The 27,809-nt window shown below is 42.8% G+C and overlaps 1 protein-coding gene across 1 annotated transcript; it reads right to left on the bottom strand.

Annotated features, from left to right (window-relative positions):
• Window positions 1–341: 341 nt before the first annotated feature.
• On the bottom strand, window positions 342–26,110 carry cacna2d3 (calcium channel, voltage dependent, alpha2/delta subunit 3). Its single transcript, XM_068742191.1, has 39 exons — window positions 26,043–26,110; window positions 24,877–24,958; window positions 23,240–23,461; window positions 21,767–21,883; window positions 19,592–19,651; window positions 16,140–16,302; window positions 15,511–15,642; window positions 14,819–14,879; window positions 14,423–14,573; window positions 14,199–14,273; window positions 14,020–14,109; window positions 12,128–12,241; window positions 11,016–11,094; window positions 10,303–10,436; window positions 10,072–10,089; window positions 8,543–8,614; window positions 8,088–8,168; window positions 7,936–8,010; window positions 6,107–6,190; window positions 5,787–5,858; window positions 5,624–5,685; window positions 5,458–5,525; window positions 5,282–5,327; window positions 5,070–5,167; window positions 4,861–4,954; window positions 4,274–4,369; window positions 4,030–4,151; window positions 3,548–3,625; window positions 3,411–3,472; window positions 3,284–3,328; window positions 3,135–3,197; window positions 2,893–2,963; window positions 2,710–2,785; window positions 2,488–2,528; window positions 2,182–2,237; window positions 1,854–1,971; window positions 1,653–1,765; window positions 1,434–1,516; window positions 342–434 (listed from the first exon to the last, which is right to left on the bottom strand). The coding sequence occupies exons 1-39, from the start codon at window positions 26,102–26,104 to the stop codon at window positions 342–344; spliced, it is 3,429 nt and encodes a 1,142-aa protein (XP_068598292.1). The 5' UTR covers window positions 26,105–26,110.
• Between the last annotated feature and the right edge of the window lie 1,699 nt (window positions 26,111–27,809).

Below are 27,809 nucleotides of genomic sequence, written 5' to 3'. Positions count from 1 at the left end.
AGACCGCTCTGCATTGTTATCAGACCAAGCAGCATTTTACATTCCACAGACTTAAGACTTTTTCACTGATGCCATTCTTCATTTAATATTATTTCATTTTACACACATTTAGGACACTGTGTCAAATTGTCAGTGATGTGAGCAAACTCACCAAGCATTCGCTTCATTCTCATTTTCCTTTTCCCACATAATAAAGTGTATTGTTTCTGCGTTAATGGATGTGTTGTCTCTGTGCTATATAAATTAGTGTGCTGCCTTTTATGAGCAAATTCATTTCTGACTGGCCGTGTTCACAATGTGGTTTTAAGCATCTTGTTGGATTGCTCCTTAGTGGTGCCCGGTCACCTGCTGATCATCGCTGATATCAGAGGAAGCAGAGCTGCTGTCAGAGCGATGGACGGCCGTGTTGCTGAACCGCACTCCATGGCGTTTTCCTGCAGATGACAGGAAACATGAATGGCTACATGATCGGACAGCTAACCGAGTCAAAAGATCAACCACGATGCCAATCACTCGTTTCACAGCACGCCCGAGCATGTTCAGCATCTTTACACATGTAGCTGCATGGATATTTGTAAAAAAACCATTTGGGGTTCATTGTAAACTTTCTTTGGGAGTTAGAGGTCCAATACTTCCTCCACCGGATTCGATTAATGATCAATGCCTCTTATTGGACGATCTGTGGTATTTAGAGCCTTTGGTTGTGACATTTATAAACTCCTAAAATGAAGTTACTGTTATTTGTTGTTTAATGTTTTATTGCAGCTCACCGAGCCACAGTGGATGATTTACCGGCCTCTTCTCAGTTTAAATTGCTATCAGTTTATATAGCTTTTTCTCTTCTTCCAAATCAGACAAAAGCCAAAGTGCAACTATTTCTTGGTGGAGAGCTGTAACTTAATTAGGTCATTTAAATTCTAATTACCTCTGTCAAGGTTCTGTCTGTCTGTCTGTCTGTCTGACTGTGACATACCTCAAAAAGTTAGAAAGATGTTGATGGAATTTTGAGACTGTTTTGGGACTGTTACCAGGAACAGATGATTACATTTTGGCGATGATCCAGATTAAATTTTCATTAACAGTGGAGTAAATGGAGCTTCAAGATTTGTTCTTCAGTATCTCGGTTATTTATTGACCGATGTTTATGGAATTTGACACAATCATGAAGCGTGGGGATTTCTACCTTACCACCGAATTCCATCCAGATCAGATCCAGATTGCGGATACTAGATTTTGTTCCATAAATGGGGCTACACTTGCGTTTTGGCCGATTGCGCATTTGATGATGATCCAGATCACCATGTGGACGGTGTAAATCTATTTATGAGGGGAATGGGCTGCTCGGCGGAGGTCTGCACACCCTTGTTGTTTATGTTTTGTACAACTTCACTGACTTCACTCAGCTTGAATAGACACAGAAAAGATTCTCATACCTCGGGGTGGAAAGGATGGCACGATTCAGGCTTCTTTCTGTCTTTCTGAAACTTCAATCTGTCACATTTCAGTGACTCGTTGTGTTCACAGGCGTCAAGGGTATAAACGCATAATCATGGCGAACACTCACAACTTCGGTGGGGCAACTTAAAAATAATTATGATCAAACGAATCATGAGATTAAAAAGTGTCCACATATCAAATCTTTGAAAGGATATACATAATCTCAATGGGATCCATTGTTACTGGGGGAGCGCCGCTGCAGTCACACTTATTGTCCACAACAACCATGAAGAGGTTGCTGCTGGGAATCTGCTGTATGACAAAAGATCTACATCCCAAAGAGAGACAGAAACTGGAATTAAAATGCTGATCGATTGAGAGCAACAGCCTGATAACAGGCGGGTGGAAAGCTATACCTGACACAGGCTTCACAATCGATGTTTCCTGTTGTTTCTTTGATGGTGCGTTCAGACACAAAGGCAGGATATTCTGTATCGCACGGCACCATCATGGTTTTACCCCGAGGCCTCTGAGCTGAATAGGAAACAAAACAGGTTGGTTAAACTGCAGACGCTAAAAATGGCAAAGGAAAACAGGTTCGGCAAGTTCTACAGTACATCTGACCGCACCGCACCATAACCAACATGCACCTCACCTGGACTCACCTCACATGTCTCTCTCTCTCTCTCTCTCTCTCCCACTGACTCACAATGACATGCCTGCAAACATTTCATTTACCGGTACCTTTAACCGACAGATCGACGTTCCACCAGCTGTACAGGTTAAATTCCAGCAGGAAGCTAAAGACAAAGATAAAAGCAAGTAGCATGAGTTAAGGAAAGTATAATGAGTATCGGTGAAAACATGGATTAAATAGTGAATGACAACTGACAACATCTATTACCCTTAGAGCACCACAATGAAAATGTACCCATGTTAACAGGTAACAGCATGGAAGAACTTATTATATGTCATAAATATTTGACATTAATTTGACAATTAATGGCCAATATGAGATATACTTCTAAATGTTGTTTGCATTATTCTTACATGACGAGTTCAGTCAGGAGCCACCTAACAATGGAGAAGGGCTGAACGAGAGAGAGATAGAAGAGTATAATATTAGTGATTAATGCCTAAATGTTTGTTTCCCAAGTCAGTCTTTGTATTTTTACAGTGTATTAATGTTCAAACAATTTTCAATTAGTGTTAATGTCTGAGGTAAGTGTCTGCTGATGTTAAAAACGACCCCTTGGATGTCTGGAAACTTACATCTGTTAATATGCGTGCGCTGTCGCTGCTCCCAGCGTACTCTCTGCAAAGAGCCTGATAGTCATACAGGGTGATCCTGCAGAGCAAACGGCGCAGTGAAAGTTGAAGTAGACGCCATAAGTCCTCACATAACCTCAGTGTCAGTAATAAGTGCAGCGCTGGCAGAAATGCTGCGTCTCTGACCTTTTGAAGGACCCCATTTGGAGAAGTTTGTTCATGACAGCACCTTCCACCTCTCCAAAGAAGAGCCCTGTCTGAGAGAGAAGGCGTGTCACAGCGCACAGGCACAAAGAGGCAGTGGATGTGAGAGCGGAGCAAGTAAGCAAATCAGTACAATGTCCTAGTTCAAAAGCTTCACCGACGTTTAGGTTTTCCCATCATTACAGCTTTTTTGCTTAGAGATCATGCAAATCTGCACACAGTACCTGAGATTGTTCCTCTGTGACGAGAATGAAGCCATTGTTGTCAACAAGATAACAGTTAACGTCCTGTAAAAGGGTGAGTGAATGGATGGTTTTATCACAGTGGGGAAGAACAGCCCAATTGAGCCCCAGAGTTATGCGATGGTTTTTACCTCGCTATCACAGCTGATGCTACATTTTCCGTCCAGCGCCGTACACTGAGCACAAAACATCAATACTTTAGTCTCACTCCTAGGAGCTCGTTTTATTGTACTGTAGTAGCAGAAACACACAGGGTACCTGTCTACAGGCCGTCCAGAACTTCCTCTGAAAGAACTCCAGCTTCATCTGGATGCCTACAGCTGAGAACCAGACCAATCACATAAGAGACTGCACGACGTCTAAACGTGCACACAGATTGTTTTAGCGGTCTTTACCTGCAACAATCGGAGACTTTCTGTCATCAAGGAGCTGAATGGCTGTGCTCGCCAAAACCACACTTTTATTTTCTAAAGCTAGGCAGCGAGAGAAGAGCATGAAGTGAGCTGATCAGAATGCACTTTCTGCTCACTAGATGGTGCTTTTTTACTCAGCTAGCAGGTTCAAGAGACTCAAACTGCAGCTCAGCCCATTACTTCACAATAACAGAGTCCAATCAGAGGGCTTCCCATAACTACTCGACCCCAATTAATCCCAAATAGGTGCAAATAGGTGCCAATACTTGAGTGTTTGCACTCCTTATTAATAGAGGAAAGGTGGAGAATGTCATGGAGACTGAGGCTCGTAGAAGGAAAGAAGCTTGTAGAATGAAAGATGCAAAGGATAATGGAGCATTAGACTAGTTTAGCTTTGTGCAACATCAAGGACCTTAATTCAAAGCACACCTGAGCCGTCCTGTCTCTGTCTTGGCTCTGCATACCTGTGCTGATGGGGATGGAGTAGACAAATGTGCCGGGGACTTGCTCCGCTGCTCTCTTATACCACAGAGGGAAGTGATCGGCATTGAACACACCCTCCTTGTCCTCTGCTGTCAGAAAGTCTCTGAGGAAGGACACGGAGTGAAGCTGAGGTGAGGAGCAAGCGATTAGATTTGTCAAGCACAATCACAGTTGCACCTCTGGCTGTAAGTAGTGATTAGAGAAGCATTGAGCGGTGACACGTACTGATTGGAGAGGTGGTCGGGAGATACAAACAGGTTTGTTCTCGACAGGCCGGTGCGAGTACCCAGGAACGCGATCTCGACGCCTTTGTCTGAGTTCCTGTTGTTAAAATGTGGAGCAAATCCTTCAGTCCTCTTTCAGTGCAAAACTGAACTGTACATAATATTCACTAATGTACTTTCGGCTTGCCCCTTGAGGGGCCGCCAAACTGTACACAGTATTCAGCTGAAAATAATATGAGTCTTCATGAGGAGGAGAGTTGAAATAAAGTACATCTACTGTCACTGTCTTTAAGTAGAATACATCCTCCTTCATCACTGCACCTAAAGACGAGCACAAAGTGCGTCCAAGGGGAGTTTGAAGAGGGAAAGTGCTTTAAGAAAGGATATACTTTTAGGTGGAACAATTGATTGAAGCAACCAAAACTGCGTTCAGTGTATGTTTGAGCTTTTCAGTAATTTTTTTAAATTAAAGAAATGCTTAAAAATAAGGGGTGATTAATGGTAAAGAGTTCTTCTTCATCCATCATGCTTTGTATCATGGTTTTTATTTTTTTATTTTTTTTAATTTGATTTTTAAAATGTTCTTACTCTGACTTGTTGAGGGCCAGCCCAGTCCAGTAAGCTTCCAGTGGCGCAGTGACAACAGCATCAAACAACACTTCCTGGATCAGTTCTCTGTCACCTGCAGCATTAGTGACAACAAACCAGATTAAAGACCTGATCGACAAATGCACTTGTCATTTTCTCCCACTTTGATAACCCCGGTGGCGAATGAATCTGACTCAGATGTCTCTTACATTTCAGGTGGGGTCTGCGGCCTGCCATGAAGAGCTTGATGGCTTGAATTTGAGACAGGTGACGGTGCTCGTGCTGCTCCTCAGTGTTGCAGTACGTCCTGCAATCCAGACGGAGAACCGCTGTTACATCACAGGCCTCAAAATCCCCGATGGAACGCAGAAGGATAACCTACATAATGCATGAGTGCCCACTGCCATAACCCCAGTGTTACCATTCATCTGCCAGGGCGACATCTGGCTGTTCCAGATCACGGAGCCCTGAAAAACACAGGTCAGTAACGCTTCAGCAATGCCAGTCTGGGAAGACAGATGCAAGAAGCAGTCCAAAAAACAAACAGGACAAAGTTCTTATTCAGGCTTTTTACATAAAGTAAGTGGCGCTAAATACCTGCATCCACTGATACATTTCCTCTAAAGAAGTACTTTCCATGACCTCTGGAGAGGGCCACCCCAACGCTGGAGACACAAGCAGAGGAGACAACAACCAGCGAGTACATGTTAAACCGTAACCGACATAAAATCATCGAAGCAAAGCAGCAAATCTTCTGCTGCACCTAAATGGAGTTCCTTTGATGTCAGTGTAGTAGTAGTCGTTGTGCATCTTCAGGACACGTCTCTAAAAGACAGGGAAAGAAGCACGGGGATGGATTTGACTCGAGACAAGCGAGAAACGTCACTGGAGAAAAGGACACCAAATGTCTTCAACTGCAGCCTCACCCCTCGATCCACGGTCTTCTTCACCTCCATAGAGAAAGTCCCTGTTTTTCTGTTCACCATGGCGTTACGTAGCTAAAAGATATAACATACACGTAAACGCGAGAAGGTCGAGGCAGTCAGTCACTGATCCAGCATACATGTCACCACCAGTATACAGAATATATAAAGGCTGCACGATAATCCCTGTTTACTGCACAAACTGGTGAATTCAGTCACAAGGACAAATCAAGGCATTGTGTCGGTTGCATCTATAGCAAAGGTTTGGTATTGGACACAATAGGTTTGCACTGAACACTATTTTCCAAGGGTTTAAAACGTACAGTATCGTCTTTGTCCTCCCACTCCACTTCAGAGAGATCCACGCTGCTGTAGTTGGGCTTCCTCCTCTTCTTGCCATCCTGGTACTGCACACAGGAGCACAATGTGCACAATTAAATGGTCCCTCGAGACGAACGTTCAAGCGCCAGCACTGACACGTCTGCTAAGCTAGTCTGATGCGACGGGAACCTGCATGTAGCACACAATTTAAAATGGACGCTTAATAAAAACACTGACTTTGTGTAAAGATTGAAATATAAACAGAATTAATTGATTTGCAAATCCTTTCCCAGATATTCCCAAATATTCTCATCTGAATATAGTAAAATATTCAACCTGATACACTTCACTGATTTTATGGTTTTATAAATATAAATTTATTCTGACTTTATTCAGATGCAACATAAAACTGGAAAAGTTGTGGAAAGTACTAAAACCACATGCCCACAGATAAACAGGAACATTAGTGTCATGATTGAGTATGAGGGGACATTATCGTCAGCTGGTTGAGCAAGTACGAGTGAGGTGAGGTTCACCACTGTATGAAAGTAATGTACATCTTAATGTACAGTTGTTAGTAATACAAGTATCTAATGTTATTATTGGCTCATAAGCAACTAACGGCCTAAAGACATTGAAAACTACCGGTAATGACATTTATTCAGATAGTATTGATTTAAAAACTGGCAGGATCATATAAAAAGATATTGCTAGGGAATACTGCAGTAAACAAGTAAACCCAGTTTGTTGCTATAAACACAATAAAGCAAAGTAAAAAACAATATCTAGAAACCTGGTGGCTTCTCTGGACCTGCCCACAGCAGAGTAACTAAGACATCTGTGAAGGCACCATTAGTCCTGACAGCTATGATGTCGATGGCGTCAACATTATGGCGACCAAATCTTTCACACATTTCAAATCTCTCTTCCTGCCCGTCCAAGACATTAAAAAATTCACTCATAACATTCTGGATTTCTGCTGGGACAGGAGGAAACACGTGTTGGATTATCAGTTTGCCAAATATCTTTTTAATAAATCCCAAAAGGATTTGCAAATCATTTCTTCCTGTTCTTACTTTCATTTTACGGCGCATCCCAGCTTTCTTGTCTCAGGGTCACAGATCCGTGAAGAAGAAAGTATCCACTGTGATCTGTTGCGTGTGTCAGTGCTAACTTTCTGTGTGCTCTTAATTGCAAAGCCTCGTTCTGGAGGTTTTTGCTGTGTAATTATTTAACAAGCCATCTGTGAAATGAATTCTGTTGGGCAAATTAGGTAGAATTAGGATGACTAATTTTCTAATCTACAACCAAACAGCTCAACATTAATCCATCAAACTGAACATGCCAAACTCTGCTGCTGGTACTACATGAAAGTCAACGACGACAACCACAGCACAGTTTTAGCCACAAAGAGACACACAGAAAATAAAACAGACCATTGCACAAAAACACAGTTGCACAGAGAGGAATAGCACTAACACTGGCACACACAGATCCACCAGCACAGCCATAGCTCCTGGGGAACCAGTGGTCCCAGGGCCAGGGGCTGTGGTCTCTGCCAGCAAGTGTTAAGTTACCTCTGGGAAATCTCAGGCCAGTCAGCCCTATCAGTGGCCTTTATCCCTGCATGCATACATCAAAGGAAAAGGTGGGGATTACAGACTATACGAGCCCTCTAAGCCTCCTACCCAGGTAACACGTTAGCCACTGTGTGCATTTGTTAATGGAGGCGTTAAAGTCATCATTTCCACAAAACACAAAGAAAAAAACAGGGCAAATTGAGGGAATGCTGCGAGACTGAAGGAAAAGCAGTGTTAATAAACGGAGTTACCAAAGGCCTCAGGTCTGGGTGTGTCAGGATGTAGCCGTTGTTTGTGATCGCAAACGCGTATCCATGGATTCCCAGCTGCAGACACAAAATGCTACACGTGAGACACATCCAGAGTATTTCTAAAGCAAAAGTACAAGAACAGCTGACTGTACCATATGTTTGGGGATGAGCTTCATCAGCTCCTGCAGAGGGATGTCTGTTCCTACCACCCCCAACAGAATCCCCTGGTTCTTCTGCATGAATAGATTCAGAACGCATTAACACAGTTTCAAATGAACACCTCGCGAGTGTTCAGTCATTCCAGTCCTCAAGTCAAAGTAAAGTACATGTTTGAGCATCGACAATGGATGGATGAGGCTGAGCTGTGTAGAAAGCATTTTACGGCTACAGCTAATCGATGGTAGCTAATCACTTCACTAAGGCAGTTTAAAGGTCTAAATGCAGATCCCATCCAGAGGGTGGTAACATTAGTTATGAGATTTTATATATGTAAATAACAATGAAAAATTCTGCAACTCATTTGTTTCGTTTTTTGCACATATAATCTGATCTCAAGCCAAACTATGCCTTAGGTCTACTCTAGAGGATATAAATATCTGACACTCACCGTTTCATTCTTTGTGCTGAAGACAGGCATGGCAACTGTAGTCGTCAGACTGGGGCCGGATTTCTCATTCATCTGAAAGGAGAATTTAATGCTTTTTTAGCAGAATAAACTCCACTGACAGGCTCAGCGTATTTTCTGATCAGGGTAACAAATAGAGAGAAAAATATACTTCATATCATTTTTATGCCTACAGACCATTTACAGCTACTTAAGCTGTCCTACATCAGAACAATGACCAACACAGTTGCACATTTATTGCGCTGATTATTATTGTATTCAGGGTTTAGACAAACTGAACTTTTGTGACTTTCAAAAGAAAATGCAGCTGCTATGGAATTTTTTTTAAACAATAAATGCATTCTTAAACTAAACTCATCAATTAAATCATTTGTGAAAAAACAACTTCTAAACACATATTAATCATTACAAAAATACAGCTTTGGTATAAGAGGAGCGAATCATTGTGAGACAACATATCCATAATGATGCAACTTAATATCAGGAAATTAAAGTGAATAGGAAACAGCGGGAGACTGAGAAGGGAATGATGGCATTAGAACTCCATGAGTACGGTAGTCAGACAAAGATCTAAGTAGGATACAAAACACATGCAAAGGAATATGAATAATGGTCCTGCAGAATCAGACAGAATCTAAAAGATCCAAAACCTTCTGTTGTCAAACCTCGACCGTTTGAGTCTAACAGCTCCAGAGACTGATATTAGCGAAGGCTGGATTAAATGAGCACATGAGCACTGTCAAAGTAGGTCTGCTATTCCCTCATCTCCATCTCGTGTGTGTTTGTGTGTGTGCGTGCTTATGTGTGGCTTCATTCGTGTATGTGCATGCATAAAAGTTGTGGACAGCAGTGTGTACTGGCTAGCATGACAAAATGAAGAATGGTGGGTCCCTAAACTCATCAGAACACACAATGAATGGGACCCCCCCCCCCCCCCACACACACACACCTCCACCTCTCTCTTCTCATTCTCTCTCTCTTTCTTGCTCTTCCCTCCACTGTCAGTGTTATTATGGGCTTTAGGAGATAAAATGCAATGATCCACAGAATGATGAATGGTGTGTCTGAGGCTGAGATACAAGAGCACACATCCAGAGGACAACCTCCCATCCATTGTGTGTGTGTATGTGTGAGTGCGTGTGTTTGTGTGTGTTAGCATGTGCATGCTCATGCATTTCATACTTTACAAAAGTACAATATTTCTATATTTTCAACACACATAAACGCATAAAAAGGTTTTAAACAAGGGCTTCTGGAGCTGGATAACGGATTAACTGGATTTACATTCATTTAAATGGGATATATATATATATTTTTTTCGGGTCATGGAATGAGTCAATGAATTGATTGAATCCGTGAACCGAGGTTCCACTGTATTTAATTAAAAGTTTGTAAAAAATCTTTCCGTGTAATGTCTTTCTGAGTAAATATCTCATGATTCTCTTATATTAAGACAACAAATAAATCAAACAATATTCCACCTTAGAATCAAACCTCATAAAGATATTTACCTTGTGAGCCTGGGAAAGCTAAAATGAAAGAGAAGACACATTAAGATCACATCAATGAGTATGCACAATATGGGGGGGGGGCATCCATGCAGATTAATGAAGCTCATACTGAGTCATAATCATTCCAGCAGCACAAAGACACACACACATACAAACAGTACGTTCACTGACTGTACAGTACAAAGATGGATAAAACAGAGCTGCTCACAATAAGATGAGAAACAAACTTACAGCACTGTCCACGTAAGCTTCGGTCCACACTGTGTCGTGCTCGTGGTCAATGACCTTTGGGCGGCTCATGACGTGGAGATACCTCATTACGTTCTCCTGAACATCTGCTAAGGTAGAGATCTGGCTGAAGTATCCTAGAATGAGCATAAAGGAACATCGGACACATCTTCCACAGCAGTCTTACACTGTATACAAACGTATAGGTGGACTACACGCGTTGTAATCCGAGTCCTGCCACAGCTCTAGGACGGCAGCAATGTGAAGATATGATCTGCAATCATGCCGTAGAGCAGATTTCTTTAAAGACTGAACTCATCTGTGTTTCCACTACGTTTTGCTCCTTTACAGTATTTTGACCAGAGCTAATCTGTGATCCGTTTTCCTGGTTGTAAAGTTCCCGTCCAGCGGCCACTCATCTGTAGCGCTGACACGTGGGAGCCATCGGTAGCGAGCAGCTGACGGGGAGACACTTTGACAGGAAGAAGAATGAGAGTGGATTGACCTCTGGCCCCTCTCAAGTGCCACTTCATTGCCTCTTGGCAAAAAAAAAAAAGTCTGAGCTGGTACTTACACATGAAAACACACGTGTCATGGCCAAACCAGCAGACTACCCACACTTTGTCTGCCTCAGTCACACAGTCTACAGAAACTACTATATATATTCACCACGGACATGAAGCCGATTTCAGAATGTTCATTCAAAAGTCTCAAACCTTTGTTGGCACAAGCCATCCATTTGAGGTTATCAGCAAACGCAGACTCTCGTCCAATCAGGTAAGGAAATATTCGCACCTGTGCAGGGGACACATAGTTGTTGACACTTTTAGAGATGGATGGATTAGTGAGACACGGAACGGGATTTATCTCTGCTGCACTTTATCTTCCTGTCCTGACTATCGCTCTTGTAGAGGAGGTCGCTGCATCTTTTTACATCCTGATGAGCAATCAATGATCATTTAACTCCACCCGGCTCCCTCCAGTCTTTACATTTTCTCCCGTTCATCTTTGTCCTTTTTTTGCCGCAGCAAGATTTGGATTTCTTTGCGTTTCCACCCTCCAAGGTGAAATTCTTCTTTTTGCTGTGTGTTTGGTTTTGGGCCACTTTTCCACTGTCCTTACACTGTGAGAATGCTTTACCAAACCTGCATGGCTCATTGGCTCCAGATGCTTTGCTAAGCATAAAGTGTATAGAAAACACTGCTGAATGCCATATAGCAGCCCTCGGGGTGTATGCAGGGGGTGGGGTAGCCTGCCAAATACTGCCCTGTCCCCTGCCAACACACTTGATCGGACAGAACAAAAGCCTCTGAGCTGTTGTTTTTATTGCTTTGTGAGTCGCACAGCGGTCCATTTCATTACAGTTGCATTTAGGTCTCAAAAAACGGAAGAAAACAAAAGACAAATCCAGGAAGAAGTATAGAGGAAGAAAGCATAACAGTGTGCATGTGTGTGTGTGCGTTAGAGAGAGAGAGAGAGAGAGAGAGATGAATGGGGGGTGCTTATACATGCGCTGCCCTTGAAATCTTTCAATTTTCCATGCCTTTTTTTTCCTACTTGAGGGAAATATTCCCATATACTGAGGATACACATTGAAAATCGTGCCGATATGCATTAACATAAGAGTTACGAGCTATAATGAAGTAAGCAACCAATTCCTCCAAACGATAAGAAAGGCACGGCACTCGGCATAACGCATTAAAGCCGAGGCTTACTCGCATTCTCGCCAGATGAAGCGCAGAGTATGCAAAAATGTCAGAAAAATTACAAGTATGAAAATTAAACATGGTGCGGCAGAGAGGAGAGAAAAGAAGGTCAAGAAACTCGCCTTTCTCTCCGGCCAGTTGTACTTCTCAAAGACATCGTCGTACATTTCGGTCGCCCCATCGGTCACAAGCATGATAGCCTGGCTGCATACGCTGCCACGGCCGGTCCGATTGAACTGCAGAGACAGAAATACACACGTCACAATCAGAATTAGAATCAGAAGCACAATACTTGATTGATCCCCAAAGGGAAATGTGGGCTTGTTCCAGTTTATCCAGTCACAGATAAAAAGCAATATTCTAAGAAGACTCAAAATAATATATGCCTGAATCATCAGGTTATAGAACAATAGACATGCTCAAAATATACACATTATAACTATATACAGATTCAAAGATGTGTTGACAGTTGCACATTGTGATGGCAACAGGCAGGAATGAATTCTTGCATTGCTCTGTGATACTCAGATCAATCAAGAACTGGTAAGTTAAGTTATTTAGGTATTAAGCAAACACAGCAAAACTGTTCCCACTGTATGTGATATCTGTGAGGGCCGCTCTGCAGCCACACAGATAATGTCTTTGTAAATAAAGCTGAAGAGTGCGGCACGCGTTAGTCTGATTCCAGGAGATGCATCGCAGTAATTAAGTTGTTTATTGACTTGTAATGGAGTGAATGTGGACAAAAGGAGGATCACATATCGACAGGATCACAGGATGAAAGCTCTGTAGGATCGCATGAATCAGGAGGCCCTCACAGCTCAGCCAACACACCTGTATGATGTATGACAGGTATTACACAAAGCATGATCATGTCTGAAAACGGTTCCACCGCAGTGACAGCATTTATTAGGTGTCTTAGAAGGTTAAATTACCTTTTACAGAAAAAAGTAGAAAAAAAAAGTTCATTCTGATGAAAATAGAGACAAAAAGTGTGTCGCGAGGATTTCTCTGAGAAGAGTAAGGCAACATTCTATAATATTTGAGCGCTGCTTCATTTAAATATTATTGTCTTTTTGACACAAGTTCATTTTGCAGCAGACATTTAGTCAATGATTCAGCAGCTCTGTGCTGCAGAAGGCTGAACAATGTCACTGAGTCAGCATGTACAATATGAAGGCCTGCAATGAAAGCAGATCAATGGAATTGAGCCATTATTAATGTTGTAATTTACAGACAGACAGACAGACAAACACCGCGATAACATAACCTCCGCCTCACCTAGGCGCAGGTTATAATTGTGATTCTCTATTTATGTGTGTGTGTGTGTGTGTGTTTTAAATCACTCCTGCAGCTAACACAAGCTGGGAGTGAAGCTGGTAAAGCTCTCTCCATGCTCTTATGAATTTTCTTTTATATAGTTTCTGTTAGGCTACATGCTGACTTCTCACACTGGGCAGTGGTGTAACTGCGGGGGATACTGGTTACCTGATTACCATATTCATTGCAGTGCTTTAATTAATCTGACAAAAGCTGTAGTCCCTCAGTTTCAACAGCACTGCCAAAGCTCGCCTGAAAATGGTGAGATAAGAAGAGGGCAGCGCGGGTCCTGGTCTTATCAGCTTTGTGCTCCAATCAGCCATGGCATTAATCATTGACATTAATTACAGCCATTAATCATACTTCAGAATAGATGCGTCTGTGAACAGAGACGGCACTGGAGCGATTCCACGAACGATGCACCACACAAATGCCTAAAAATACTTGACTCAACCTTTCATGATGAACTGAAACACAACAAAGTGTCGCACTCTTTCTGTCACTAAAAACTGGTGAAGCTTGTAAATAAAAGGTTTTCCCCAATGTTGTAGAAAAACAAACAGGAAGCCATAGAAATCTCTTTAGTTCTTATGTTATATTTAAAGACTTAAGTTTGCACAGCGTCCTCATGGAAGTGACAGGGACCGTTTCAGAACAGCTTTATGCAAAGAGCTTCCACTGTTCCCGAACTTACGTCATTCAGGATTGTGAATGCTCCTGCGAGAGCTTCGCCCAGCAGCCCGATCCCTTTGGCAAACAGCTTGTCCAGATGTTCGCGGAAATGCTAGAGGATAAAGACAGATGTGGCGAAGACACGTCTTGAGCATTAATCACCCAAATTCAACCTGACGTGATCAGCTCTGCACAACTCACGTCTTTATTGGTTCGGTCAGCTCGAACCAGCGTACCGTTCAGACAAGGCTCCACATAGTGGATCTCCTGGTTATACTGAGGAGACACATGGAACGTTCAGCTCGACTGCTCTGAAGCACTCAACAGAATTGTCATTATTAAAATAAAGGATTAATCTGAGGGGATGCACAGACATATACAGGAACAATGAGAAAAGGTGAGATTTAAGTCCAACAAAAACCTACTGCAATGATGTTGAAGAAGTCGTCATCCCCAAGTGTATCTAATATGGAGGAGACCGTCTGTCTGGCAATAGTAAGTCTCAGTCCCTTCATGCTTCCACTCACATCTACTAAGATTACAACATCCTTGGGAGACGTCGCTGCCTGAATGTACCTGGGAGGTAAGAGATTAATTAAATCACATTTGTTGGTGTAAGTGTTGCAATAATGAGAGAAGAGTAAGAAAATCAATACAATCAAGGAATATAGAAACACACAACTTTGTTTACAAATGATCTTGAATTTGGACATAAATTGAGCTGTGCATATTTAAATCCCTTGACTGCGTTGCAACACCAGACACTGTGATGCAACATTAAAACAGTCGCACATTTGGTCTATCTATATGCAGAGACTTACCACTTCCTGTTCCTACAGTCAAAGCCAATGACACCATGTTCATCTGGGTGCCACTTCACTCCTGGGAAAGAGAGTAGAATATCAATAAAGAGAACATGTAATGCGTTGTGACAATGTCAATAAACTGATTCTGATTCTGATTCTGATTCTGAACCTCACAGTCATCATGAGGCCAATCACAATGTCAAAAAATATAATAATAATATATTTTTAGCTTAAATACTTGAGATTTAAAGCCATTTATTTGGTGGTATTTCTATTAATTTAATTGATTGATTCAGTATTGACTTAATCTTTAATCAGAATCCATCATATTTATAAATTAGACACATTTATTTTGTGTATAAAGCTTTTAAAAATAAATGGTTCAAGAAAGCGCTTCTTTTCTAGGAAAGGTTCGAGATTCATTTGTGTAATCATTACTTCCCAGATCCAGTGAGCTTGTTCTTCAGCGTGACTGTTGGCCCACTCCCACAAATCCTGATTAATTACAGTCTCTCTATCTTATGCATCCTCTCTGATGGTGTGTAAAATTACAACATTAGCCAAATTACCCTTTTAGTAATTCTAAATCGTTAGTTCTGATCTGCCCCCCCGTAGTGATGGCTGATGGCTCCCTCGAGACGGGCCTTGCTTTCCCTGACACAAACACACCCGATGGTGAAACAGGACAACGTGGTGAAAGCACTCACCGGGGTATTGCCTGAAGAAACCCTTGGCGCTCCCAAAGTACTGCCAGATCAATGTCGGGTCTCTTTCAAAATTATCCACAAATACTTTATTGAGCGCCTCGGACCAATAAACTCCGTTCACTATGTCAGGATCTGAGGACGACGAGGGCAGAGACACATAGAGGGAAGAGAGAGAGAGAGAGAGAGAGAGAGAGAGATGCAAGTGAATTAAATGGTGATCATGACAGAGGCCACAGCTGACCTTTGCCCAGTATTGACCCCCCCCCCTAAAGGAGACATAATGACTGTGACTAAATCCTGCACCCCCCCTCCTGCTGGATGAGCCTTGCTTTGACAGAGTATGGGGCAGTCCATTATCACTGAACAAAAGCCAAGCCGGTGATACAAAGCCGAGCTATAAGACATGAAGCCACTGAACAGCCCCCGTATGACACCCCCCACCGTCTTTCTGTTCTCACTGAGAGGTCTGCAGTCGCTTCCCTTTAATAGCTGCACTTCTATCGATCTGAGCAAACACTTCGCCCGATCCGTGACAACGATCCGTCCCATTTTCACGGCTTGTTTTCGTCCCTCTCTTCTCCAGGCGCCGCTCAGCGCATCCTGCAGAAGGCCACAGGCCGCACGCTCACCTTTGTTGTACATGTTGGTGGGCACCTGCACCACGCTGAGGCTCAGGTTGACCGACAGGTTGTTGAAATGGTCGTTGGGCTCCAGGAGGAACTCTCCTCCGAGCTCCACATTATTACCCATCTCATCCACCTCGTTGATCAGCACAGCATTAAAGTATTCATACTGAAAAAGAAGAAACGGAGAATGCTAAGAGAGAGGCCTGCAGCCATCATCCACATTATGCTAAGTCCCCCCCAAAAATAGAACTCGAATGATAATGAACTTCAAACGACAGTATTTTTATCACACGGAGAGACAAAATTATTTTTTCTTATCTACTTTTAATGATTATTGCAATCTGATCAGTAGCAAAAACATAAGCAGCATAGATTTTTCAGGTGACTCATAGATTATATAAAATGTTACATAATAGTGTCTCCATCAGTATTGATCGCAGCGGTAATCTTCCTCCTCGTGGACCGACACAACCGGCTCATGACACCCTCTTCAGTCAGGCTCTGTGAAGGATGTCCTGCGTAATCTGCGGCTGTCCCTTGGGCACCCAAAGCTGGCATGGATGCACTGATACAGTGTGTAGCAGCACTCGTTCACGCTGAGCAGATGTCATGTGGACTGTCTGCCGTCATCATGCCAAAAAAAGCAGTGTTACAATCCTGGTCATGTTTCTTTATTTCCTCTCTAAGCCTCACACAGGAGGGGGTTATTTTAATGATGGAGGGTGGGGGGGACTACAATAAATATTAGTCCCACTCCATTGATGCTTATTGTCTAAAGATGTTTTCCGAGCACTGAGTTCGGGGGATTAGCTCAGATGGTAGAGTGCTTGTTTGGCGTGCGGGAGGTGGTGGGATCAACGCCCGCATCCTCTGAGAATTTTGGGGTGGCACGGTGGTGTAGTGGTTAGCGCTGTACAAATCCTATCTGTGCCCAGTTTGAATGTTGTACGCGTGGGTATTCTCCATTTCCCACCAACCTCCAAAAACGTGCAATTTAGGTGAATTGGGCGCGCTGTTGTTTGTCCGATGTGCTGGCAACGCTTTTGGGGGATTTTGTTTGGTTAGTTTCAAATACCATAGTGTGCGTAAAGGTGCATAAAACATGTTAGTTTTTCTGAGCTCTAACGACTGGCAGTGAAAAGTCTGTCCTCTCTCTGTCCTGTCCTTCACTGCCTGCTGCAGAAGAAAGACTCCCTCATCCTGTCTGAGCAACTCTCAGTGGCCTGTGGTCCTTACAGGGAAAGAGAGGGAGGGGATAAGTGAAGGGAGGGAGAGGCAGATGTGTGATAAACTCTACAGCATCACACTAGGGGGAGGCCACACAGCCATCACCATCAAGCAGCCCCTGACAGCTCATACCACGCCTGAGCAGCTCTCTGACGAGCTCCGGTGGCGGAGAGAGAGAGGGAGGGAGGGAGAGAGGGAGGGAGGCTGCGTAAGGGGAGCAGCAGGAGAGAGAAACGTGCATCCTCAGCAGAACTCGTAGAGCGATGCGCTAACCACAATGTTTTTTACTGTACAGCAGGCCATGGGATGCTCCTGCTGCTGCAGCCCGCCCCCCCTTCCTCCCCCCGAGATGCCCCACCGACTCTTACACCACTGCAGGTAAAGCTGTTAGCCTACTGCAGAGTTCTGCCCTCTGTTACAGGCTGCTGGGTCACCAGACTCTATAACAGCTGGGTAGGACAGGCAGCAATAGGCTTTATAAGTGCATCCTCACGGCGCAGCTTCAAAGAGCCAAAAGGTGCCAGCGGTAAATCAACGCGTTGAAAGAAACGATGTTCAAACCGGGAGACTGTGACATGTGGGCAGAGCTGATTTACAGCAGCTCTGATGATGATCTTTATGATGAGAAAGCATGAAAGGCTGACAGAAGCGGAGAGACAACCAGAATACACTCATCTTTTGAGCAGGATTTATGATAACATTTGTGTTTATTCCAAATCAAAGGTGGCCATGTAAAAATAATTTTAAATGTTTTTCATTTTTAATAAGGAAAAAAGGGGAGCATGAGGCATTTTCTTTCTTGACATTTTGTATTCAATTGATGAAAGAACAACAGAGCTTGTGAAACTTCTTTAACTTCCTGCTTGTGTTTCACCCGAGTGAAACTATAGAGGAGGGGTCGACTGGTTAGTATGCGACCTTCGGCTATCTCTGCAACACATCACGGGCAGCGCTGACATACTGCAACATCAGCTCTGGTGTCTCTTTGCTTCTCTTTAGAACGTTTATTCATGTTGGTGTTTTAACACAAATTTATGGCCATGTCTTCGGTTCAGCTTCAGGATGTTAAAGTAATATGCGATCATCAAAAACTGTCAGTCAGTGTATCAGCCGCTCTCTCTGCACATCGAGGAAATCACTCCTCACTCTAAAGGCCCTTTTGGCTCAAGTGTTTTGGCATAAAATCCAATTTCTGTGATGTTCAAAAAGGACAGTAAGAAAATTCTCTTAAACTCATTTTTGTCTTGTTTATTTAAAAAAAATAGATGCACAGATATTGAGAACTACAATGAAAGTTCTATAATAAAACAATAAACCAAAAGACACATTACACCAAATACAATTCATGAAGCAGAGTTGATTTTCTGCAGCATGGTGAGACCCGATCCACACTTTTGAAATCGGGACCACTTGGGGTTAACGCAAAACATCCTGAGCATCCTGACAAGAAGCAGCTGAGATAAGAGCAGCCGGCTTATCGCATTGTGGTCAGTGAAATGGTGCATGAAAAATGGGTGGTGTCAGGGGAGGCGAGGTTGGCTAAATAACGCCACAGAGCCGCATCATTAAAGCACAGCGCTATCATCGGTGGATATTGAGTTTACTTATTTTGTATGGCTTTTAAGATGCGACTTCAGTTTGGTAAAATATGTCAGCAAATGAAAATAGGTTCAAATCTCAAAAGTGTGCATAAATATGAATTTTTGTGTAATATTTTTTTTTATACATTTAACACACATTTTATGAAATTAAAACTGCTGTCTGCACGATGCGCCTGTCTTCTGTGTGAACAACAGAGAAACGGGAACAAGGCGACCACCGTGTATTCACATAATGTAAATGCTTCTATTAAGTGCTGCCATCATTTCAGTGTTTTGTTGCTCCGGTGGGTTTCCAATCTAGAATCAGTGAAACAATGCGCCGCCAAAAAGACTTTCATCTATCTTTGTCCACGAGATGGAGGGAGAGGGAGAGAGAGAGAGAGAGAGAGAGAGAGAGAGAGAGAGAGATGACAGCAATGCTGCATTCCCTCTGCAGACCCTCTGAGGAAGATGAGCGCACTGGGCCGCTCAGTAATGAAGAGTTTCAGGATTAAACGAAAGCATCCAATGAAAAACGAGTAAAAGTTGAAGCAACCTGCATGTATGGCCAGACAAAGAGCCGACAGGCAGGGAAACCAACATTTATTAATAGCAATAACATTTTAGAATGTATTTATTTCTTCTTACCTGCAGTTCTGGATTCTCCTCGTGCTGACGGTGCGCTTCTTCCGCTGCCTCCACGAGCCGCTGAAAGAAGAGGAAAGCAACCCATGACGCATGCGGGTTTAGGCCACATGTCCTCACAAAATAGAACAAGTTTCAAATAGCATGCAAACGACACATTTTAGTACACATTGGTATTTACTACAAGAGCTCTGGAAACTTCCATCCTAAAAATGACAATCCCTATTATTTTCAAATGTCCCCTCGTTTCCTCTGAAGGAGGCCATGATCAAAACAATTTAAAAGTAATCTCAAAAATCGGCATCCGTCCAATTTCTGTTTGCTGTGTGTGTGTCGGGTGTTTCTCCTTTTACATTTTGCCATTCTAAAAGCGACGATCCGCATAAAATCTGCGTCAGTATTTTTGCGGAGCGCCGCAGCGGAATGATTGATGGAGGCAGATTGGAGCGCGATTCCACGCTGCGTTCCGAAAGCAGCGATCTCTGGTGTAATAATAATAAAACTCGCTTCCGGACGTGGACGCGTGTTTCTGGAGAAACGTGCATTTAGGATCTGTCGTTGTGTCCCGCCGTCAGAGCCCAGGTAATTATCACCTGTCACGCGCGTCAGAAATAACTGCTGCGTAAACACAACCCGGGCTTCAGCGTTGACTCTGGTTAAACTCATTTGACCTCCCTCCTGTTGTTTTTTTTTTTTTTTACTCGTCAGCATTTATCGAATAAAAAAAAGGAAACAAGAAATAGATTCAGATTTGGTGAATTCTTCTAGAACCACGAATGACTTTCCTCTGATGAGGCGCACCTGCAGCGGTCCCCTCCTCACCTTCACCACTACTCGTCGTTTGTATTAAACTGGCTTCACAAATTGGTGCAAACGTTTAAGATTTGTCGCTCCTGTTCCGTTCTAAATTTTATGGGCGATTTTTTTTATTTGTATTAATTAAACACATTAAAAAAAAAACCACTTCATTATGTTGAATTGAAATTAAGCGTTATCCCTTGGGTGCAATTGGACATGTCGCACACGGGACGCGGCTTGGGGGGAGATAAACGTTATCATTTCCCAGCAGTCTCCACGACGCGCGGATCCACAATGGGCCCACACTCCCCTGCGCTGCGGCTCAGAACCGACATTTAATAAATGACATGTGAGATTATATTTCTGATCTCTCACATGCAGGTTTCATCTCGAACATTTCGGTGTGGTTTTAACAAGATTAGTTCCAGTGATTGTATGAAATTTACTGTAAAGCACTTTACTTTACTTTTTTTAAATTAAGCAGTATATTCTGCTGTATCAATATCATAAATAGCTGAACATTCATTTGATAAATAACGTGATTACACCACTTTAAGTGAACATTATTATTTAAATGTGCTGCTAAACGTGGAGCATCATGGTGAAGCATGTGAAAAGTGGCAACAAGTTGATCCGCCCATTGCCACTGTGATATTTTTGTTAAAGTAATAAAACATCAGGAAAATGCAAACCACTAATATTAATAATCAAAGAAGATTATTAATATCCAACACTAATATTTTTATCAGTAATTTATTATTAACGGCGCTCTGAGAAGACTTTCTCTTTCACATATTTTAATCTCATATACTTCCTGTTATTTACTCTTAATTTGTTGGGGATTTAAATTGATTAGATTTATCCAATAACAAAGTGACTTAATTCAATCTACCCTTTATTCTTTCATGCTGCAGAGTGCAGACCGTCCACCATCACCACCCAGTTAGATTCCTGCAGCTGCATTATCTAATTAGCCTCATCCGAGTCATCAGCCGCCACCGCCACCACCGCCAGCTTCAATTAAACACGGGATACACATACTGAAAATATGCACTACAGTAAGTCATGAAGAGAACAGCACTGTGTTCCAAATTTACAACAATGATGGACTATATTTCTACTAATATACTGCCATTCTAAAATTACAATAACAAACTGCAGGAACTAGCAAGTTGCCAATCATTTATCTCATCTAATGTGCCTGATTACCAAATGGGTTGGGACACACATTTCCTCTAGGCAGTGTGTCAACCATGAAATACATAAACATGTTTTGTGTAATATGAATTCTATGTAGATAAACTATAATCAAAAAATGTACGGTCCATCCTCCTAAAATACATGAAAATAACAACACAAACACGTATTTATTGTACCTACCCTGGTGGCCTCGGCCTTTTTCCGGAACACTTCTTCCATCTTCACAGCCAGGTTTTTGACCAGTTTCACACCATCGATCTCTTCCACTCTAACTGACTTCACAAACTCTTTGTATTTCTGAAAGTAATCATAAATGACATTTGATGCATGACATTGATAGAGTGAAAGTAAAACTAAAAATCTTATAAAACCATCCACAGAAATCACGTTTTATTTCCTTCTTGACATTGTCTGTAATGTTTGCTCGTCCTGCACCATTTTAGCGCCCTGTTGTTTTGCTGCTTCACTCCTCAGAGGTTGGGAATTGTTAAACAAGACGTAGAAACCGTCACATGTTGGCTGACAAGAAGCATCCATGGCAGATGAACGGTTGATAAAACCCTCTTGCGACACAGAATGATTGATAGCCTTTATCCTGTCTCAGTCATTGGCTGCCCCGGCTTGCCTCTGTCTCCCTGATTGGCTTGAGATGTCCATGTTGGGTGGCCGGGGCGGGGGGGCTGTGTCTGAAGGCTATGCATGATAAGAGGGTAATTGAAATGGAGTCAAAGCACAGAAGAAAGATAATAACGTGTCAAGCTTGGGCGGTTCTGGATAATGAACTACAGCTCACGTAATGCTGATTCTGCTGGATGCACAGGACCTCCAGTGGCACAGAACAAAGCCCGCCACAGCTCGGAGGAATACAACATTACATAATGCCACACCTGCCTGGCACGCACGCACACACACACACACACACACCCACAAACGTGTGTCATGGAAAAACAAAAACCTGATCTTCTCACACACTCCAGGTAACCCTACATAAACAGGAGCCATGTAAGGCTCATAGTCTATGTTTGAACACACACACACACACACACACACACACACACACACACACACACACACACACACACACCAGTACACGATGCGACAAATTACCTACTGAAAGGAAGTGTGGGTTCGCAGCGGAGCAGAACAGTTCATTTCACGCCTGTCCTCCTCGCCTCAGCACCCTGTGTCCCTCACCCCTTCCCACAGTCCCCCCCCTCCTCACACTACCCCGGTCATCAAGAGGAGGTTAAGCCCCATCCATCAAAAGCACTGATCGTGGATATTGATTAGAATGAGGCCAGCCTTCCATGAGCATGTAGGACCGCATGTTCGCATGTTTCCTCCTGTGCAGGAATCTTGGTAAAATGGCGTAATTCACCATTAAAGCATCTGATGATCAGACTTAAAGACCAGCCTCTAACGACCCATCAGCTCCTTCACGGCCCACTGCTTTGTGCTGACCGGCTCAGCCCAGCAATGCCTCCATGAGCGGGAACACGAGCAAAGTGGTTACACACACATAAAAATAAATCTGCAGAGCACACTGCAAAAATGATTTGGAACAAAGACGAAATGCATACAGTATATGGGAACAAATGCAAGCTTGCAGCACACATGAACTAAAATCGACATCTTATGTTAAGGAGCTGTCACCTCAGTGCACAGAGGTCCTTGGTTTTGACCCTGGAGCCGCTTCCTGAACGCAGTCTGAACGCTCTCCCCGTGTTTGCGTGGAACGCCTCTGGCTGCTAAGCTTTCCTCCCACAGACAAGCAGCTGTGGTTTTAGGATTCATCCTGCTGTTGACCTTGATTGAGGCGGTGGCCTCAGAGCTGGAGTTTGTCCCAGGACGGGGCGCTGTGATAGCCCACAGCTCCTAAGATAGTGAGGATGGGCCAAACGCAGAGAATTAACTACAGAAGGACGTGGACTGTAAAAGGAGTCTCTGCGGACCGACATCGATGAGATGAGTGAATAAAGTGGAAAAGCGTGTTCAACTGGAAAAACATGCAGTCCAAAATAAACACAACTGCCACACAACGCAATACAGTTATGAGAGAATAATTGATTCAATTTCATTTTCTGGACATTTGCATAAGATGTCTTACTAAAGACATCTCCGGCATTCCGTAAGTCAACAAGCGAATCCATGCTGCGTATGTAAAGAACCTCTCAATGAAACATGATTCATTTTGAAACCTCACCACAAACCTATTCAAATTGCTCTTTATTTGTTATTTTCTGAACTGTAGGTAACTTATTGTACATATGCAGATTGTAAGATAAGTAGATACGTAGATATAAAACCCATCCGATTTTCTCTTCTACTGATCTTTTCATGGCTGCATTGTTTAAATTCATATTTTGTCGTGAATCTTTTGACAGACACAGAACTGTATGATTAATGTCTGCACAGCTGCACAAAGATTTTTTTACAATTAGTTTCCATAACATTTATTTTCATATAATGCAATCATAAACACAGTTTGTTAAATAAAAGCATACACGTGGTCAACAGTATTGTGTAATTCTTTGAAATAAACAAATATAAAATTGTCATGCAGAGCTGATCTTTAATTTTTTTTTAAAACATCAAAATACATTTAGATTTTATGTCATGTGCAGTTTTTGGCCATGTTTTAAAAGTGTAAAACATTGCCTTCATTTCTTTCCTTTTTCAGTCCTGCATGCTTATTTAGAGGAACTGCACCTTTAAACTCAGGATTAAACACTTCATTGAGGTTTCCTTGCCTTTATGCAACCTTTGAAACATCTATTTATGAATCTCAGATGAACCATAAGGCCTGTGGAGGGATAAGTCGCCATTCATCCACATGACTCAACTCTGACCAACGGAGGCCTGACCCTGAATCTCACCTTTGGCATGCACTGCTCCCAAAATTATATGTACTGCACCGGGTCCTCATAGCTTACACCTGCTCATCATACGATAAGCCTTACATCTTCTCTGCACCCCCAAGCACACCAATTCAATTTGTCCCCTTGTCGCATTCATATACAGAGGTTAAAACTCTTGACTCCAGAAAGGACATCTGTAGTTAATGGGCCATTCCAAACTCTCTCTCTCACAGTTCACACAGACAAACATGGAGCTCCTTCTCTGCCAAACGCACCTGAGCCTCCCCTAAAATAACGCATCCGCATTCAGTTGAGACACAAAAATGTCTCTGCAGCCTTTGTAGTGAAAGTACAAAATTTCAGCAAATAATGCTTGGACATCAGACAAACAGAAATGCATTTACACTCGAGGACTGGGAGATAAGGATATACCTTCTGCAGCAGCTGGGATCCAGAATATTTAGCAGAAATGGACTTAATTTCTCCACCAAACGCTGAGGCCCAGAGTTTTACACTAGAACACAACAAGACAAATGAGCATTTTAGTCTGGCATGTATTTCTGGAAAATGTATATAACAAGAAATACACAGAAAGGCTAGTGGATTATTAATATGAAATTCACCTTGAAGTTATTTTTCAAGTGTAAACACAAAGAATTTGGAACATTTAAAACAAATGATATGAGTTTGAGCAGCAGTGACAAATAAGTTCAGAGCTGATTGAATGATCTCCTCACTGAAGATGACATCACCGCTCTTCTCCATGCTCAAGCTGCTGTTCAATACCTTCAATATCTCCTCAGCGGCCTTTTTTATTAGAGATTTATTTCTGACACCAGCAGTCAAAAGATTGATGCCAAGGCCCAGCGTCCCTGACCTTCACTCTTCTGGCAGATGATGGCTTGTAATGTTTTATATATATATATTTTTATCTATAAAAATTTGATCTATAAACTGCAGGAATCAGCATTTACATCTCATTTGCTTTCGGGTTTACGTCTTAATTTTTCGGCAGTCTAATTAAAAATCAAAATCCTGTAAAAAAAAAAAAAAAGCTGACTCATGTAAAAAGTTTTATGATTTAGCAGTTTCAGGTGCTACAATAAAAAAAAAAAAAAGATTCATTTTTAGTTCATTGTTGTGAATATCTGCAGATAATAATAACATTAATAACACTTCTAAAGCTATATCCGAATTAGAATAATGCATTAAATACATAAAAAAATTCTAATAAAATATCAGCTGAAATTTTTCTTTCAACGTTTATGAGCTCTAAACATTAAAGTCCAGTTTATTTCAGAATCACACAATGAACGCTTATTTAAACTGGAGTCCAAGTTAACCGCAGACCTCACCTGAATTCAACACAAAGGTATATACTGTGATTTTGGTCAATAATCAAGAAGCGTCATTAAAAAAAAAAAAAATCACAGAGGTGCAGAAATTCAGCGATTGTTGAACTGCTTTTGGTTAAAAGAAGAGCAAACAATGGTGAACGAGACCGAAACGATTTTCACGCAACATTTAAACCTCGAGAAATGCAACAAATGAATACATTTCACGTGAGATATTTCTGTGCAGCGGCGCTCCTCACTCACACCGACAGTGGGATCCCTTGCTGGGACCCTGCCATCGCCACCTCGCTCAAGCCGACGAGCATCCAGAGCAGGAGGCTGGCGCCGCTCGTGGGGGGCACCAGGCTCCTCCAGTCCGCCGGCATCTTCAGCTTTGCGTGGGGGGGAAACAAAAAAACACTCTATATGTACAATAATATCCCGCCCCAGCTCCGAGCTGGACACCTGAACCCCGGCGTAACGTCTCCAGCCCCGTCAGCGTCACCGTGCACACCTCACTGTATGAGAGAGAGAGAGAGAAAGAGAGAGAGAGAGAGAGAGAGAGAAATCACCATCCATCCTCTTCTCCTCTTCTCTTTTTTTTTGTGAAAGGGAAAACCCCTCGACTCTCTGCAGCAGAATCTGCAGGAGATGAAGTGATGTGATTTCTGGAGGGAGCTGCAGGTCGCCCGCTTCATTTTCCATCTGAACGGACACATCCTGCAGAGCTGAGCACAACTACAGAACCAAATTACCAAATATGATTAAAAAAAAATTACAAGTTCCAGTTTTGGTTCTCCCCCTGCAAATCACTCGACTGCTCCGAAGTTGTTGCGTTTGCGATGCTGCGCGCTATAAAGGAATACACGTTTGATGGCGCTATGCTGTATTGTCACGGATTTCAGATATGTGCGACCCCCCCCCCCCCCGCACACACACGCACGTACTCTATGACTGGAGCGTGAACACAATGACTTCTGTACAGCACGAAGCACAGAATGAGGGCAGATTGGCTCTGTGGGGGATAATGAGACTGCAGACATTTGGTGAAGTCTTCCGTACTGCCGGCTGTACGCGCACGCGCGCACGCATACAACACCACAAAGCACAACTATAAGCACAAAGCACAAAATGAGATTTGGAATCGTGAACTATTGGCGCACGGAGACGGGAGGTTCCTGCTAGAATCAACGCGGGCCCGTCTTCAGTGCTGATCCGGGAGCAGCATGCGGCTGGATGGATGCGCCATCCCTCCACTGCCCCCACAGCCACGGGACAAGCGCTTCGACTTGAGGCTTTTATTAGTTTGGTAATTGCATCGTACATCAACGCTGCGAGGCGCGCTCACTGTCTGGGACGCGCCGATAAGGTGCCTGCATGCTGGATGAAGGACAACGTCACCCGCTCTCGCCTCTCCCCGAATGCTTTACTGCAAGTAAACTGCAGTTGTTTGTCACGAAACTGGAGAAAGTCCTGCAGTTTAGTCCCACTGAAGTGCCCTTGAGCAACAGACGTGCCGACTATACTTTCACCTGCATCCACTGGTCCAGGAGACAAACCAAAGTCTCCCCATTGGAGCGCATCTCCTGAGGAGTTGAGGAAGAACAAAGAACAGGTCAAACTAATCTGCCAAGATCAATAAATGAACTGTTTTTAGCGTGAAGGAATCATTTACGTTTTGATGTCGTTTCACCATCTCGATGCATTCTGCCTGAGGCTACTTGGGCGCTGAGGAGCTCTCCTTGGTGCTGAATACCAAACGCATCCTCTGCATCTGTTTTTCAGTCATTCTTCTGCTTCAGTCGTGTCCAAACATTTCCGAAGTCAACTCACAAGCGTTATGTTCTCATCCTTTCCATCAGAACTTCCAGAGTTTTTCCCAGTAGAGTTGTCGTGGAGACTGTTCTACTGGGATGTAAACTATACAGTTGTTATCTTTTACTCTATATGAGTTCTTGTGTGTAAATAAACCCCGTACAAATCATGTAGGCACATTTTAGCTGGATTGTTTGATTTATAGAAAATGTTTTG

This window comes from Brachionichthys hirsutus, chromosome 8 (assembly GCF_040956055.1).
Source record: "Brachionichthys hirsutus isolate HB-005 chromosome 8, CSIRO-AGI_Bhir_v1, whole genome shotgun sequence".
NCBI lineage: Eukaryota > Metazoa > Chordata > Actinopteri > Lophiiformes > Brachionichthyidae > Brachionichthys > Brachionichthys hirsutus.
The sequence above is the reverse complement of the archived record's forward strand: the minus strand, read 5'-3'. Positions and strand labels throughout refer to the sequence as shown.

Bases quoted from the DNA above. Each gene is read 5' to 3' on its own strand.
- cacna2d3 (XM_068742191.1), bottom strand. From the start codon at position 26,104: ATGCTCGTCGGCTTGAGCGAGGTGGCGATGGCAGGGTCCCAGCAAGGG. The intron at 12,242-14,019 runs GTAAGTTCGGGA...CTGTCTCTGCAG, and splicing joins CATTCACAATCCTGAATGAC to TTCAATCGGACCGGCCGTGG. The intron at 11,095-12,127 runs GCGAGTTTCTTG...TCCCCTGCACAG, and splicing joins ACAACTGGCCGGAGAGAAAG to GTGCGAATATTTCCTTACCT.